Consider the following 17,030-nt stretch of genomic DNA (forward strand, 5'->3'; position numbering starts at 1 on the left):
CGTTGCCTGCTTGAAATTAAGAAAATAAGACATAAATGCCTCAGTTCATACTGTCTTTCAGGTTTTATCGAGCCTGCTGCATATAAGACTGTCCCTCTGTTGGCCACAGGTTCCTTCCTCAGGTCTCCCTTATTACGTGATTCACAAGGTTACTTGGATCTGCAGCTGCTGGCAGAGCTCCTCCCAGACAGAGGAGAAGCCCAAGGACCACAGGGTGAGATCACTGTAATTTTTTTTCAGCTATCCCCACAACTTAGGCATTGCTTTGTAAATACTGATACAGATATAACATGAAAAGAAATACAGAACACTCGTGTAATACCCTTGCTTGTGGCTTAGTGGCAGTGAGAAATTGGGAAACGGTTACAGGAATGAGCACATCCCCTTAAGAGAACACACAGAAGTTATAGAAAAGGCTAGACAGCCAGCTGTTTACACAGCCTGACCTGTACTGATGCTGTCAGGATTACACCAACTATCTTTTGGCCCAGAGAACATGGAAGGGAATCCAAACCTTTATGTATTATCTGAAAAGGCCCTTCTTATATTTTCACCTGTATTTATTCTACTAGAACATGCAAGCCCTGGAAAACATGGCAAAATAACAACTTTTTCTTTGCATTTGTAACATGGACACTACTGAACACTAAACATACTGTAGAAGTAGCAGCTACACAGACTCAACATTGAAATTTTGTGCTTAATATACTCCTTTATATTCTAAGCATGGCAAAGTCCTCAGCAGCTGTGGTAATCCAAAAGAAATGGCAACATACATCATCCATGAGGTATGGTATAACTTGTGCATCCAATTTTCCAGTGTAAATAAAGGGCACTCCCTTTTATCCCCATTCATAATATAGGATCCCATGTGCAGTATCTCACCTTAGCCATCCTCGTACCAGTTGAAATATTTTGTCATGTGCACTCCTGCACCTACTCACACTCCTCATACACCCAGCCAAACATGCTGCCACTCTGTGTTCCAGTTTGGTGAACCCCATTTAGTTTGGTCTCATGCAGCAGAGGAACAAAACAGATGGAAGCTCTTTGCAAACATGAGGCCTTCTCTGTGGTGTTGATTTCGCTCAGACTTCAGAATTTCACCAAGGAAGACCTGCACCTGCAGGATGTCAGAATTGGACTCTTTCTGCAAGGCTGGGATATATTTTGTGCTTGCCAATAAGCCTGCTTGATTCAGTTTGGATTTGGTTTCCTGCTTTAAACATCCCCTTTATCTTGTTCATCTTTGTGTAATGTATCCAACATTAATCTGTTGAGAAAGAAAACTGGCCTTCACACTGAGCAGTGGGACAATGGTAAAGAAAAAGTAGTGTTTGTTTAAGACAAACACATCTTTTGACTATCTTTGAATGATACTCTAGCAACACAAAGCCAAATAATTTCCAGATCAAGCAGCAGCACCCTTGTTTAACCCTTCAACTTTTTTTTTTTTCCTTTTTCTGCCATGATGAGGCATAATAAAGGACACGTCTCACTTACAGATGGCCTGCACTGTGAAACAGGGATCCACTTCTCATACTCTCCGAGGCCTGGGGACAGTAGCTGGAGACTCGAGTTCGGTGGTATAATTTATTCGCATTCGTAAAGTAACTATGGACCAAGGTGTTTGTTATTGACATCATTCAGGGATGATGTTCAGCTAACCCTCTGTCCCTGGCAAAATTTGGGTACTGGGTCATTTGGACATAGAATGCAAAGAAGGCAGATGGAATGCTGTGGTCTGTGTTATTAGCTAGAGCATGCCTTAATCATATTATATGCTAAGAAGGTTTTTTTGATAGTCTAGGTACAATGCACAGTGCAGGCTTGGCGGTATGGAATTTCTGCAAGGAGGCTACCATGAACCAGGAAAGCTACAGTACAGGCAGCATGGTTCAGGAAAAGCAGAAATAATATATATATATATATATATATATATATATATATGTATATGTGTGTATATATATATATATATATATACATATTACATTGTCAGTGCATTTTTTTTTATATAGAAGAATTCTAAAGAGGCTTTGTTTTTCAGTAGGCATAGCTAAGGATGATCTGCCTTCTGTATCCTGGTGTTTCTGGATGTTGCCCGTGGTTTGTAGTCTTCTCCGGATCCAAAATCCACTGTGTCGTGATAGTTTGTGAATTCCTGAGGTAATGGAAACTCCTCTGTTGATGAATGAGTCCTGTGTCCAAACACTCTGTCTTGCAGCTCAGCGATGTCATTTCTGATGTCTGCCATCATCAGCAATAGGAAATCAAATGAACCCGGTGGGCCCTGCAGTCACAAGGCACTGCCATTAATAACAATCCACCTTGCTCTTACAGTTTTCAAACTGTCTGATAGAATTACTCCTGCAAGGGTTGTTCAGTAAAATACTGCTTCATACCAGTTGCCAAAAGCCAGTGGTCTGGTTTTCAACCAACTTTGCTCAGGAAAAAATTTTCAAAAGAATCAAATGTTTTTGCAGACAGAGCCTACATTTACAAGATGCTCAGCCCTTTTGTCACTTAAAAATTCCTTTGCTTCATAAGAGTATCTTGACACCTCATGGGAACAGAGGAGATTCATCTTGGTTCCTTGTCTTCTTGTTTATTAAACTGACAAAAATTACATTCTTAGAATGATTAATCAACAAATTCTTTTAAGAATGCTGTTATTTGGCAATTGTCTTTTCAATAGGATAACCTTGCTGCTGTCCATCACTTACTGAGTATATTGGTAATTATGATGCAGAGAGTATCTAATTTTAGCAAATCATTATTTCTTTTTAGCTGACTTCACACAGTAAAATAAGCTGTTTAATACTGAGCACACCCTGCTGGGCACTCTTAAAAATCAACTCCACCAATGAGAAAATACCGTAAGTAAATTCATAGATCATAGAATGGTTTGGATTGGAAGGGACCTTAAAGATCCTGTAGTCCCAGCACCTCTGCCATGGGCATGGATGCTTTTCACTAGACCAGGTTTCTCAAAGCCCCTTCCAGCCTGGCCTTGAACACTTTCAGGGATGGGGCATCCACAGCTTCTGTGGGCAACCTGTGCCAGTGTCTCACCACCCTCACAGTACAGAATTTTTCCTAATATCTAATTGAAACCTGCTCTCTTTCATTTTGAAGCCATTCCTCTTTATCCTGTCACTACATGCCCTTGTATATAGTCCCTCGCCATCTTCCTTCTTGGCTCCCTTCAGGTACTGGAAGGCTGCAATTAGGTCACCCTGAAGCCTTCTTTTTTCCAGGCTGAACAATCCAAACTCTCTCAGCCTTTCCTCATAGGAGAGATGCTCCAGCCCTCTAATCATCTTGGTGGCCTCCTCTGGACTTGCTCCAACAGGTCCATGTCCTTCCTGTGCTGGGGACCCCAGAGCTTTTTTAAACAAGTTCACCTGAAAACAGATTGTCAATACTCGTTCCTTCTTCTGAACTCAAAACCTATGGTTTCACAAATCCGAGAGAGATGAGGGGCAGGATTTTAAAAGGTTCCAGAGATCAAATTCCCATTGAGAGCAGGGTTAGAACTGTACTGAGTAGCACCCTGCATGGTTCTGCCTTCTAAGGGTGTCTCAGTGCCACGGTAAGGCGGAGGTGCACCCACAGGCCTTCGGTCGCACACCCAGTAAGGGAAGAGGTTTGTAAGCAAAAACATTTGGATGAAAACAGGCAATTACTTTGTTTCAAACAACATTTTCTGTGTATGTAAACTATCTGTTCTCTTGGCACAGGAGTTTTTTTCTTTAACTTTTGGCTGACCTGTAGTTAGTAGTCAACATGATTCTATTGTGGAAATTCCTCCTGTGTGGAATACTTACAGGTATCCCCTTTGGTCCTGGTGCTCCTCTCTCCCCCTGTAATCAATTACACCTCAGTTAGTTTGCTGTGACCAAAGGAAATTAAAAAGTCACCGTTTGCCTCTGCAGCCTCCCTTACTGTCCCCAGATCCAGAATCATCAGCTCATGTTTCTTTGTAAAAAGAAAAGGAAGTGAAGGAGGAATGCAAGAAAATTGTTGCTTATTCTAGTGGTAGAAGAGTGGGGCATTTCTGATATTTCTCCTGGACAGTAACAAGTGAATCATGAACAGGAAGAATTCACAGTGAATGACAAGGGCTAAAGCATCAAAGGTTCTTCATGGAAAAGTCAAAAGAGCTGCAGAGAAAGAAAAGAATGCTGTGTGACATGCAACCTGGTAGGACTATTTGCAAGATTTTAGGAACTGCAAACACAAAACAGCAGAAGAGTGACATGAAGGAGTGGGACAATGTGGTGGCTGATTGACCTGTGGTACAAGAGACAAAGAGAGTTCTTGGTAAGACAGTTTCTGGTGCCAAAGACCTATCGGTTATGGTGAGGGAAAGAAGCCTCTCCCAGGACGCCGTGTTCGGTTATGGTAATGTACCCCAGTTCTGCTTCCCCAGCTGGCTCCTGTTAGCCACACCCCTGTACTTAAGCTCGAGCTGTCACATGCTCAGGGTCATTTGCCTCTGGAAACCTTCACAAGTTGTAGCAATAAACTGCTTTCTGTGGAACTCTAAGCAAGGACCCTTCTCAACTCCTTGACGTGTGCTTAATATTACGGAAGCCATCCCTGCATCTGTGCACTCATGCGTGTGAGCCACGGAGCTGGCAGGGACCCCAGTAATAGGACAACAGGATGTTTTCATCTTAGCAAAGGAAATGAGGTGGTATAAGGGTGTGACTACAAGTGTGTAGGGTCTCTCTAGCAAGCCTGCACTTCACGTGTGCATGAGCCCATCTTATGGAAATTAGTACCTCTCCTCACCTTGCTACCATCTCTCCCTGGGGCACCAGGTGGGCCCTGCAAGAGAAAAGAAAGTGTTCACAAGTTGTGGAGCTAATGGCAATTGTGCAGTGCATGACAGGAGACAAGAATACTGACCACGGGGCCCCGTCTGCCCTGCTTAATGTGTGAAATGTCTGGAGATGGGCCCATAGGTCCCATTGATCCGCGAGGGCCTGGCTGTCCGGGAGGTCCAGGTAATCCAGGAGCTCCTTGACTCCCTTTAGGTCCTGGAGCCCCTGAAATCAAAAGCAAAAGTTACCTGCTGGGGAAAGCCTTCAGGACGTTTCATCAAGAAGTGGGGAACAACCATTTTTTAAAGACCCAAAGGTGTGGTTACTTTTTCACACCCAAACCCATGACAGCACAACCAATACATCTGCATCTGCACATCAGCAGCCATCTGAGACAACATTAACCCTTGCCACGATAGCTACAAGAGATGACCACCAAACAATTAAATCTTGTGTATAACAAGAATTTGAGTCTGCCAGGTGCTTAGGGACATAGACTGGGAATGAAAAGAAAAGCAGAAATGCCTCATTTTCACACAAGGAAGAACAAATCACAATTGAGGGACATCTCATAAAAAGAAAGCCTCAGAAAACTCACGGGAATTTTGGGTCATTGGCATTTACATGACTGACACAAGCGAGCCCTTTCCAGTGGGAGGCTGTGCCTCTTTTGCCCAGTGCAATAGCCAATGTGTTAGGGGCAAAAAAGGCTCTGTTCTTCCATTTTGCTTTATATTGTTTTAAATTTCTGCTGGTAGGAAGGACTCAGGCAACAAAACATATGTTTAGCTCAAGAGAAACAGTAGAAAACGTAAACCAGAAAATCAGGCACCTGAAACAACATTTGCAGACAACAAAGACCACTAAAATGTCACTAGTTGAAACACTTCATGATTTGGGGGGAAACACTTCTCTTCATACTGAGGGCACATGAAAGACATAGAGAATAAAAGGCACAGAGTATAAAGGATTCACCAGGACTGAATAGGACAGTTAGGATTTTCAGAGGGAGACAACTCAAGTTTAGTGATGACTCCCTGTGACTCTTCCAGCGGGGGCAGCAGGGGAGGTGAACAGGGATGGTTTCAGGGAGAGCAGAGTTCTACAGTACCTCGGACAGTTCAGTCATGGGGAAGCCCAGTGGGTGCGAGACCTGCAGGGTCAGGCCTACCTTGGAGGGATTGCAAAGCAACCCACTGTACCATCAGAGTCTGTTGCAGAACCTCTAAACATACTGTCCTTGCACTTACAGTAAACTGAAGACCGAAGATACTCATCCTCCAGGAAAATGAGATGAAGACACAGAAAACAAAGCCAGACTGCAAAAGGGGGTATAAATGGGAGGATGGGGTGCAGTTCAGAAGGGAGTAAATCAAGCCTTGTAAGGAATAGTTGCCAGTCCTCTGTAAGAATCCTTCTGAAATCCAGCACAGTGCTAAAATTCCTTGGATTTATTGCTAACCCAAAATTAGATCTGCATTCAACAGAATTTGAAAAATTTTGAGTATTGTTTGGCTGCCAGGTACAAGGTGTCTGGATTAAGTTTGAGCTTTAGGACCTCTCTGTTATTTGCATTATTTCAATCTACAACCTAACAAAGAAGGTGTGAGTGGAGTTACAATTTTCTTTTCATTTTCCTTTGAATCTGGAATACGACATAAAACCAACAGATGAATCCTTGCAAATCAGGCAAGGTAAAATAAAAGAGTTGGCACAAACTCCTACAAACTGAAAGCGCATTTTCACCTCTTCAACTGATAGTGAACTAAAGCAATAGATATTCCTGAAATGAAACAGAGAGTGTTTTAAGACAGGGTTAAAATACAGGAAATAACAAGTGAAGCAGGTGAGATATCCCAGGGAGAGGGAGAAATTTAACGCATCCAGGACAAACACAGCTTGCATGCCAAGAAACACATGGATTCACAACGGATGATGTTAGACAACTGGCAGAGGCTGACCATAAAAACCATAAAGGTTTTTTTTTTTAATTTAGCACAAATGCAAACATAATATATCAGTCAAAATGTGAAACATATGAAATCAGATCACACTGGAAGACTGAAGTTTACTTTTTTTAGTCCTAGCACTATTGCACATTCACATCCCTCTGGTCTTACCTGGAGGGCCTGGTTGGCCAGGCTGGCCTGGGGGGCCAGGGATATATGCATTAGAGGCAAGTACTTTTTCACCTGTGATTTGCTTGCTAAGATCAGCAGCATTATTTGGCAGCAAAGCAACCTGCCAAAACAAACAAACAAACAAATCTATGTAAGACCTTTACTGTTCAGCCTAATAAATCACATTCTTATTTAAGCTTTCATGTGAACAAACAGCTATTTTATTATTTCAGGAAAATATAAAGTGTTTATTCATATCCTTCATTGATATCATCAGAAAAACCTTATTCTATGAGTCTGTTCACTTTTCAAGTCACTGTGGAAATACTGCTAGCCAATCCAACAGAGGACAGTGGAAATTCAGGAGAGATATAGCAACAAGTTCTGAAAGACTTGAGTCTCATTGCTGCTTCTCAGGAAACTTATTTTTCCTTGTTTGAATTTTCCTCTATTCATTTATTGCCTTTTCTCAGGGCAATATTTGCTCTGATATTTAAGTTCTGAAATGCTGCACAAGCCACTAACATTCCATAGATTTTAATGAGAACCCCAAATCCTTTGTGAATCTGGGCCTAGAAAGCAACCACACCGTTTAACCAAAGAGATATCTGGATCTGCTTTGCACAGAGACACAAAGATAAAGTAAGTGAGAATGTAAGGAGAATTGCATGCTATAGTTAAAGTGTCATTATCCATTACATGTTTAATTATCCATGAAACATTCATCTATCCAGTTGAATACATTTAATAATTAAACATATTTAGAAATATTTTGCAAATGTTTGGTCTCTCCAGAGGCAGCTGAAGGGAGATGACAAGCCAGGAGGCTGGTCTGCAGTGAGAAAAAAAGTTTATTAGCGTTGAGTGGCTGCATGTAGACTTAGGGATTTTGCTCTGCCAAATGGAGCTGAAGCACTATTTCAGCAATACCAGTGCAGACCTACCCCTGGGTGAGCTTTGTTCCTTCTTGAATGGATTTGGCTCTCTGGATAATTTGATGCTGAATTCTGCAACATTTGCCTGGGAGAGCTGCATTAAGTAAAATAGATGAGGACCCCTGCCATCTGATCAAGCTTTTTGTCAGCCATTAGGAGTTCTCTGAGCTGGGCTGTTCTCAAGGCTCCTACATATTTCTGTAATTATTTGACATACATTCTTCTGCCATTACTGCAAACCTAGTGTTTGTAATGCACAGGGGAAAAACCCAGCGTTATGCACCTGCAGTACCTATTTGAACTGGGCAAATTTCCTTTGGCAAACCAGTTATTGCTTAAGGAATACAATTTAAAGGCAGGCAGTGCTGCTTGTAAATTGGGGTTGAATGCACAGAACAGTTCTGGAAAAAAAAAAGCCAGGAAAAAAAAAGAAGCTGGAAATGCTGAGATAGTTCCTGGTGGCATTTCCAAAACACCAGTTTGATTTTTGAGACTGGAACTCAAAATGTGATGACAGGAACACAACAATTTATCAGCCATTTCCGAGTTAGGTTTTGGAGACCATTGCAGTTCCAAAGACAAGATGACTACACTATAGGCAAATTAAGCATTCTGATGTAAGTCTTACAAGAATTTGATAGATTCACTCCACCCCTGCAGAAATCAGTGGCTGGATGAGGTCATATTTTCACAGAAGTCCCAAAGGGTGTTTCTTGTACACTCACTTGTATGAATCTGCTTTTCACAGAGAATATGGGGATTCAGCATACCTATGGGCTCTGGGATGAGTTGTCATCTCTGCTTTTTCAAAGGAAGACATTTGCTTTGTTTACCAGTGACCCTGCAGCTTTCTCAGACAACTTCCCAGCCAATGCAGCACAGACCAAACTGTGGGGCTGCTGAAGATAAAGGGCTACTCTGTGGGTCACAGCACCCTACCCCTGGGGCTGAAGAGGAAATTGCAGTAGCTGGGGGCTCTCACAACCGCAGTGGCCAGGGACCAGCATGGGAAGGTCTACTGACTGGCTCTGGTCAGCAAAGCTTTGTTTCCTGGAGGTGTGTCCACCCTGTTCAGAGCAGGCTCCTGGCTGGATACAAAGGAAAGGCTTGCAAGGACCTTCATGCTGCAAAACTTCCACTACAAGACACAAATCAGCCAAGGACTCTGCAGTGCCAATGCTGCCGTGCTAAAACCGAGACACAAAGTCAAATCCTGTGGCTGTCTGAGAGTATTATGTTTTTAAGGTAGTTTTTGTGAGAATATTTTCAGTGTCATCAGTGAGTGCTTCTCCTGAGTGCTGGCCACAGGTGATTGGCAGATTAATCAAAGTAATCTTTTTAGCTTGTGTGTAAATTTCTCAACATATCTCATTCTGGGGATCTATTGCTATATCAATGATAAATAAATGTCACTTAGTACATAGACCCAGCCATGAATACTCTTCAGGTTATTCTGCAACTGGTCAGACTGGAATAAAAAGGTGCATTTAGTGGCAAAGACTCATCATGATGGGGATTTGGAAGTGTATTCTATTCTGATGCTTAGATATTTCCTTGTTCCTGCCAGCAAGGTTGTTGTAACAACTGAGTAAGTTAGAAAAGAAATCACATAGCTGCTGTGAAAGCATCTATGCATGCTTCCCCACTGAGTCAGCTGGACTTGAAGCATATGCTAGGAGTGCCAAAATACCCAGGCTCTGGTCTAGCTCACTGCTTTTTGATATCTTCTGGCCAGAAAATGGTTGTTTCATGCACTGGGCCAAACCATGTGTTTTTGTTGTTGACTCACATCCTCTTAGGTATTGGCTACACTCACTGGCCCAATTTCTGTTTCACCTTTTAGCTGAACCAGGATCCTAGTACAGGGTGACCTTGGCTTTCTCCATCTACAGCTCCAAATCTTAATGGCCCTTGGAAAACAATGGGGTTTTTTTCCATATGCATGCACATATTAGCAAGGGTAAATTCTAAAGAAAGATTGTTCTAGAAACATGACTTCCATGTGCTGTCTTGCATGCTGCATTTGGAGTTTTGCATAGTTTCTAGGAGGTCTGTGGTTTAGAAAATTGGACAGTGCTTGTCAGGACTGACTTGGAACATGGCTTTCTAATTAAGATGTTTAAACACATCTGTGCAATAGGATCAAACTTACTTGTTGGGTTTTTTTTAATTGTTGGCTGTGTGTCAGCATGCCAGATATTTTCCCCCCAGCTTTTCAGCTTTCCACTCTTCTTCCTTTCATCAAGGTCTTAGATCAATCTAGGACTGCCCACAGACCTCTAGTCTATCAGGACAATGCATCTCATTGGATGACAGGCTTTTCTGCTAACCACAATTTTGAATAAAGTTCATAAAATCTGAAAGCCTTCACCACAAGACTGAAGACTCATTTCATAAACTTTCTCGCTGGCAGACAGAAATGAACTTTTCTATGCGAAACAGAACAGCTTTAACCACAGCTATTGACAAGCATCCTCCCCAGAAGAACTTGGCCATGGGGAGCGGCTGGTGAAACATGAGGGTTGATGTCTCCCTGGGCAGAGAAGCACCATGGGGCCAGATCTCCACTCAGCATAGACAAAAGCTCTGCTCTCTGTGGGGTAAAAGTTGCTGAGGGTATCGGGAACCTTCTCTTCCAGCTCTTTCTGTGTAGAGCACAACCCAGTGGGTTCCCTCTGAGGATGCCAAGTAGATCAAGTCTCACTAGGAAGATACTGGGGGAAAAATTAACTTATGGACTATGACAGGACTTAGCTATGAAGCAAGAGTGAGCTGCTTAATTTGTCCACAGCTACTGTGCAAATGCCCACAGTGACAGGTGCCAATGGTCTGAGTTTTCCTGGAATGAGTTTTGAGCACAAGCATCTAACAGCAGAAGTTAGACACAAAAAACTTCCATTAATTCCATCAATCAGCTCTTGGAGCAAAAAATGTGACCCTCAGGTCCTTCCCTGGAGGTCAGTGTAAGCCTGCTCAGCATCACAGACAACAGCTGGAGAAACAGCCACTCAAAAGCATGGATCATTTTTAAATCTCTCTGCTACCAATTTTTTGAAAAACAGAATTTCCATCACATGTGAAATTCTGTCACGTCCACATTTGTGTTCAGACTGATTCAGAAGGAACACATGATATTTTGAGATTTTGGAGATAAAGAGTATCTCCAGCCTCCATGAATTTCACTTTAATGAAGCAGATTTCTTTCTTCCGAATATTAAATGAGCAACATCAAATGCAGTGAGTGAATACACCAAATTGTGTTTTGACACAATGGAATGAAATTAATTGAGTACCCTGGCTGAAATTATTACAGCCTGTCAGCATGAACTGCTGAGGATATTCCTACAGAGAATTTCAATTTGAGAAAACGTCAGTGTTCAAAGGAGATGCCACTAGAAAAGGCATTACACCTGCATACCTGCATTTGGCTCTCCAAATCTGAGGCTGGGTCTTTGCATTATTTCAATCCTACTAAAGTGCAAAAGGGAGCTACATATAGGAGCAGTTAAAGTCGAGGGGAAATCCCTAAATGCACTGTTCTCTACTTGCAAGGAAACACGTGAAGACAAAAAAAAGGTTTGTGACTGAGGGTTTTTCTTTTTTAAAAGGACAATCATATTTAAAGCTAGTGATGTTTTTGTTTACTCCCACACCTATTTGGCAAGAATCCTTTATCAGCACCCTTATTAATGCAAAATCATAGTCCTGCATCTATGAAATGTCTTGTACTTGCTTATTCTGAAGGTGGATCATGTGCAAAATCCCGTGCGTTCAGAGTGAGTGAAAAGCTCCGGCCAGCACAGATTGCCAAGAAACCTGGGCTCAGCCTGGGATGGGTGTTTGCCAGACTCTGTTAGCCTGAGCTTGGTAACACAGCTCCATGAACTTGGGGAGCAATGTGCTTCCAAGTTGTACAGAAGCGTAAGGGAGAGATGCCATTCCTACATGAGTTCAAAATACATTGCCATCCTCTCTGTATGTACAAGGACCGCATGACAGCTCCAAACATTGAAATTAACCTCAGTTGTTGTAAAACATGCAGGTCTGGTAAAGACATGACTGATCAGTGTTCATACCTTTTGCTTCAGCTGTAAAACCGTCTGCTTTATTTGATGGAATTCCTTGCAGGAGGCACAGCATGTCCCTGGTTTTGCCACATTTTCAGATTTCTCAGGAAGCCCAGCTGAAAGAAAGAAGTTTCTACTATAAAGATAAAGATTAAAAAAAAAGATATTCATAAAGTGATGGCATAAACAGCTTGAAGGTTGGTACATTTCCCTGGACTGTGAAAAGAGATACTTGCCATTATTAAATCTTTGACTGTGACTGTCTATGTAAAGCTGAGAAACTTTGCAGGGACAGCTCTGAGCACATTTTTAAAACAGCTGTTTCCAGTTAACAGTCCCCAAAGAATTCATTTTTTTAATACCTGGAAAAGTTCACACCCTTTCTTTTATCTTTTTGTTTAGGGTAGACTAACCCCATAGATCTGAACTGATTTACAGTCCCCTGAAGGGCAAATTTTCATATGCTATAAATTACAGTAAAATCCCTCACAATATGCTTATTTCACTCATTTTGCACAAACTGCTCTTTATCATCACGGGTTATTCTCCATGTGATACAATCAGCCTGGGCAGAGGTGGGGATTGAGATTAATGACAGGGATTTGAATCCACACAAGAGGAAGGGTCACATCTGTTGATACTATGCATGAATGGGATCTTTTCAAGAATCCATTAAATTTTTCAAACTATGAGAGATATTGCAAATGTTATTTTTGTCCTTTCCCCAGTACCATACACAGTCAAGCACTTCTGCATTGCAAGGAAACAAGCATTGTTGTAACAGATGTCTGCTTAAAGACAAATCTGGTTTCCAAACCACAGGGTGGCACATACTGGCAAACTCTAGGTGAGTTTTTGTTCACTTCAATGTTGCTGAGAAATATCAAGTGTATTGAGGTTCTGCATATGATGTATGGCCTTGTATGATGTTACATGGGAGGGTTGCTGGGCATGTGTGAGCACTGACCTTTCAGAGCATGTCCTGCAATGGAAAAACTCTGCAGGAGCTCCTGGTTAAAGCCAGGGAATCTTCAAAATCTTCCAAAAGGATCAGCTGTGATGCGCTGAGTTACTGTCACACTTCTCACTTGGACACACCCTTAAATGCCCTTCATCTCTTTGGAAATGCGTATTGATTTTGAAACACCTGCATCTTTTTAAATGAACCTCGAAGTTTCTAACATTAAAAATATTATGTGCTACTTGACTTTAAATATTTGCAGGGTCCTGTAAGGAAGACTGCATCTACCTGATGGTCATATATGGACCACCAATGCACATATTTATGAAAAGCTGATTTTCAGGATGTTTAGTCTTTTGGATATAATGACATATCAGTTATGATTGATTTTAGAAGACAAAAATTTGTCTCACTTATCTGCTAATCAGTTAGGAGAGAGGTGTAAGGGCAAGATGCCGGAATAACCAGGACCATTAAGACTGGTATTAGTACTGAACTAATTGGAAAATTGGGACACAAAGTCTTGGGTTTTTCTCCCAGTCATGAACTGCCTGTTCCCATGGCTGCACTCCAACAGCCTTACTCATACTATTTACCTTCTATATTACACATATTATACATATATACACACAATATTACCTATAATATTTACCATTTTTATGGCAGCAAGCACACACTGCTGTTTGAGATTCGCAGCCCTTTCCCCAGCGCAGGTTTAGTGCCTGATCAGCTTTCTGTGCAGTGTACAGATGGTTCAAAGATTTAAGGCCACATGGTACCACTTGGTGTTTTCCAATGGACTCTACACACCATAGATAGAATTTGCCCAAATTTCAGCTATGCTGGATTCAAGACTATTTAGCCACAAGACCTCCCAGAGGAACTCCAGCATTTCTGAGAAGGCACCAGAACACACAGCATTTGCTGCTTTCCTTCTTCTCTCCTGTATTCCTAATGCTAATCATTCTGCCCTTGATTCACTCCAAAGCCTCTTTGCCCATAAAGCCTTCTCTTGTAAATGAAATAATCTGCACCATGCAGGGCTTTTTTTCCCTTAAGAGCGAATTGAGGTACTGTAATGAAGACACCTCTTGACATCTCTGTAAAATAAATTTGCTCTTGACCACAAGTCAGTTTTGTGGAGTTCTTACTCCCTCTCCAATTTCCACTGGGAAAAACCCAGTGTCTTGACATGCCCTTTTTTGGACCTGTGTAGGAGTTACAGATGCACGTATATGGAACCATTAGGAAAAAAAAAAAAAAGCCTTTTTTTCTTTTCTTTTTTTTTTTTCTTTTTCAAAGACCAATAAAGTCTGGATTTTGTACTAGTCTCAACAAAAATTTCTTTTAATAGCCATCTCACCAAATGAGTTCTATCATTGTGTTAAGTAATGTTGCTGAAAGCAACACACAGTCATAGGGAGAAACTGCCAGAGTCTCTGCTATTGGAAACCTAAAGCAATCCCATCAGAATCAGTGGAGTTATATGTAGATTAAGAAGCAGTGAATTTAGCCTTGTGTTTCATTATAAAACCCGGTTTATCTTCCAGAAGGATGTGGCACACGGGGCTGACAAGTACAGATAAAACAGGGCTGTAACAATCCACGGAGGTGAATGCTGGGGGGATCAGCTAATGTTTGGGAAATGTCATACCAGTGAGATTTCTGCAAATCCAGTTGGATTGACTTGTCGGAGGAAGAAGTCCAACATCCTCCTATGAGCAAGCATCCCAGGAGAGAGGTGGAATCCCCCTAACTCATACCAGACAGAGGTGATGATTTGCCCAGGGAAGGAGTCATCCATCAAACGCTCTACCCCCATCCAACCCTGTATCAGGACCAAACTATGAGTAAAGCCAGAATAAAGTGTGGATAAAGGCAGAAGTCACCTAGGACAGGCCAGTGAGGGCAAAAGGCCATTGGATGGAGCCACCCACGCATGGGGCAGAAGCCGAGGTCACCTAGCAGGGTCAGCAGGGCCAGCACTGAGCGAGGCACTTACACAACCTATTTCCATTGCACAGACCTGCACAAGGAAACTGAAATTGTTTTGAAGAAGGCTTAAACCTGCCCCATTTTTATAAAGGCTTCCCAGAACACAAAGTCTAGCTCATGCATGACATTACTGTCCTGATGGGGATCCTTTAATCTTGGTGAGACACTGGTGAACCCTGTGGTACCTAATGCTAAGAGGTCTGCTTGGGGGAGTGATGTGTTTTCTTTGTGTATGGGCTCGGAGGCTGTGCCGTGCTGGTGCTGGAAGAGGAGGAGGTGCTGGCAGGGCAGAGCTCTGCGGGAGCTCTGCTGCGGGCGGTCTTCGCCGGGATGCTGTTGAGCCGATCATCTGTGTTGTATTATCTGGGCTCAGCCTGCTGAGATGGTTTCCTCTGCCTACTTCTGCATGGGTAGCTGTATTGCCTCCATCAAATGGGACTGTGGATGCAAGAAAAAATGCTCCCTATTCTTGTGTCCACTGACCAACCCAAAGCTCTCTGTCAAGACACTTACAGAGCCAAAAAAAGTGACCACATTGCAGCCACTTACAGAGCCAAAAAAGTGTCCAAATTGCATCCTTCGGGGATGGAACAATGAAAACACGGCTGTATCTCCCGGAAAACATTCAACCTCGCTAGAGATGGGGAGGCGTACATGTGTCTTTTAGCCTCTCACACTAGATTTTAAAATAAGTTATAAGTGTTCCGGCTACGATGAAAAGCAAATGATGCGTTTATTAGGAAGCCGCTCCGGCACGGATGCGGTGCAGGGCTGGGGCTGGCCGCGGGGTGGAGCGTCGCTACAGCTGGTTCCTTACATAACCATTTTCCTAGGAATGAGTTACGGACACAGCTCCTCTCATTTTCACCAGAGGTCTGAAAATTCGCAGCATTTATGTGGAGTACAGCGGGGTAGCTGAGCAGAAAGCATCGTTCTTTACTTCGAACAGCTGATTTGGGAGATATCTGGAAAGATGTTGGGTATTTCATTCCAGACTATCTGCTGGAACTGACATTTTTATGTGCTGTGCACGTTCAGTGTAAAAATGGTGGTTTCAAACAGTAGAATTATTTCCACAGCCTTGAATATTTTGAATGGTTGTTTATCTTGAATGTTTTGGATATTACTGTATCAAGAAATTTGAACCACCCAGAGGAAAAGTTAAAAAAACCTCCCTATTTGTAAGGGGATTATCTAGGTTATACCTCTTTCCTTTATGGCACATACACACACATAAGGAAAAAATGTTTTAAAACGACAAGGAACAATTAAAGTTAATGAATGGCTCCAGTTACACATTTTCAGATGAAAATCAAAATTATAAATTGCTCTGGCCATCCAGTGGGATTTGCATCACCCTGTGATACCACATTCAGTAATTAATTAATGAACCTGTGGTAAGTCACCATTCATCAAAAGTTGTTGGGGTTTTTTTCCAGAGCACTGTTCTCTTCCTTCTTCCTTTTAAAATTTACATATCAGTATTTAATCTGATTCTAATATTCTAAATATTCTAATATTCTGAATCTAATATTCTAAATGCTGTAATTTAGTAACTAGGATGAGGTCAAAACCTTTAAAATCATTTATACGCAGCACATGTATACACTTTGGACCAACAGTGAAATGCAAGAACAAGCCCTTACTTTTACTTCTTTCCCATCACATTTCTTCACCAAAAAAGAAAAAAAAAGAAAGAAAAAAAATCTGACCCCAGCCACAGGACACAGAAACTAATTGAAGGTCAGCAGTATTTGGTCTTAGTCAATGTAATTTAGAAATTGATTTAGGCAATGCTTGAAAAGTGTGTTGGACTCCCAGATACACATTTTTGGAGCCTCTAAGAGCCAAGGGTCTCTAGCCATCCAACCTAGGCCATTTGCTAATCTCAGATGTGGGCAGGTAAATACAAATTAAAGTTACTGAAATTATTTAATTAGCAGGTAAAATTAATGAAAATTTTTAGGGGTCATCATCTGCTAATATTTTTTTCCTATGTCTCCTTATCTCTGGACCACAAAAAAGGTACAATCCAGGCTGGTATTGAAGCAAAATATGGCTTTTAGCAACTGGATCCAGCAGAAATTATCTAACTGAAGCTGTAATGGTAAAGTTCACTATTC

At 41.9% G+C, this 17,030-nt stretch overlaps 1 protein-coding gene across 1 annotated transcript in view; it reads right to left on the minus strand.

Moving 5' to 3' along the window:
• Window positions 1-1,999: 1,999 nt before the first annotated feature.
• CCBE1 (collagen and calcium binding EGF domains 1) overlaps window positions 2,000-17,030 on the minus strand; it is a 93,272-nt gene continuing 78,241 nt past the window's right edge. The window contains 6 exon segments of the mRNA XM_069002128.1: window positions 2,000-2,290; window positions 3,828-3,863; window positions 4,798-4,833; window positions 4,915-5,054; window positions 6,950-7,070; window positions 11,961-12,067. Of these exon segments, the coding sequence (XP_068858229.1) occupies window positions 2,057-2,290; window positions 3,828-3,863; window positions 4,798-4,833; window positions 4,915-5,054; window positions 6,950-7,070; window positions 11,961-12,067 (674 nt within the window). The 3' untranslated portion in view covers window positions 2,000-2,056.

The sequence above is a fragment of the Aphelocoma coerulescens genome, assembly GCF_041296385.1.
Source record: "Aphelocoma coerulescens isolate FSJ_1873_10779 chromosome Z unlocalized genomic scaffold, UR_Acoe_1.0 ChrZ, whole genome shotgun sequence".
In the NCBI taxonomy this organism is placed as follows: Eukaryota; Metazoa; Chordata; class Aves; order Passeriformes; family Corvidae; genus Aphelocoma; species Aphelocoma coerulescens.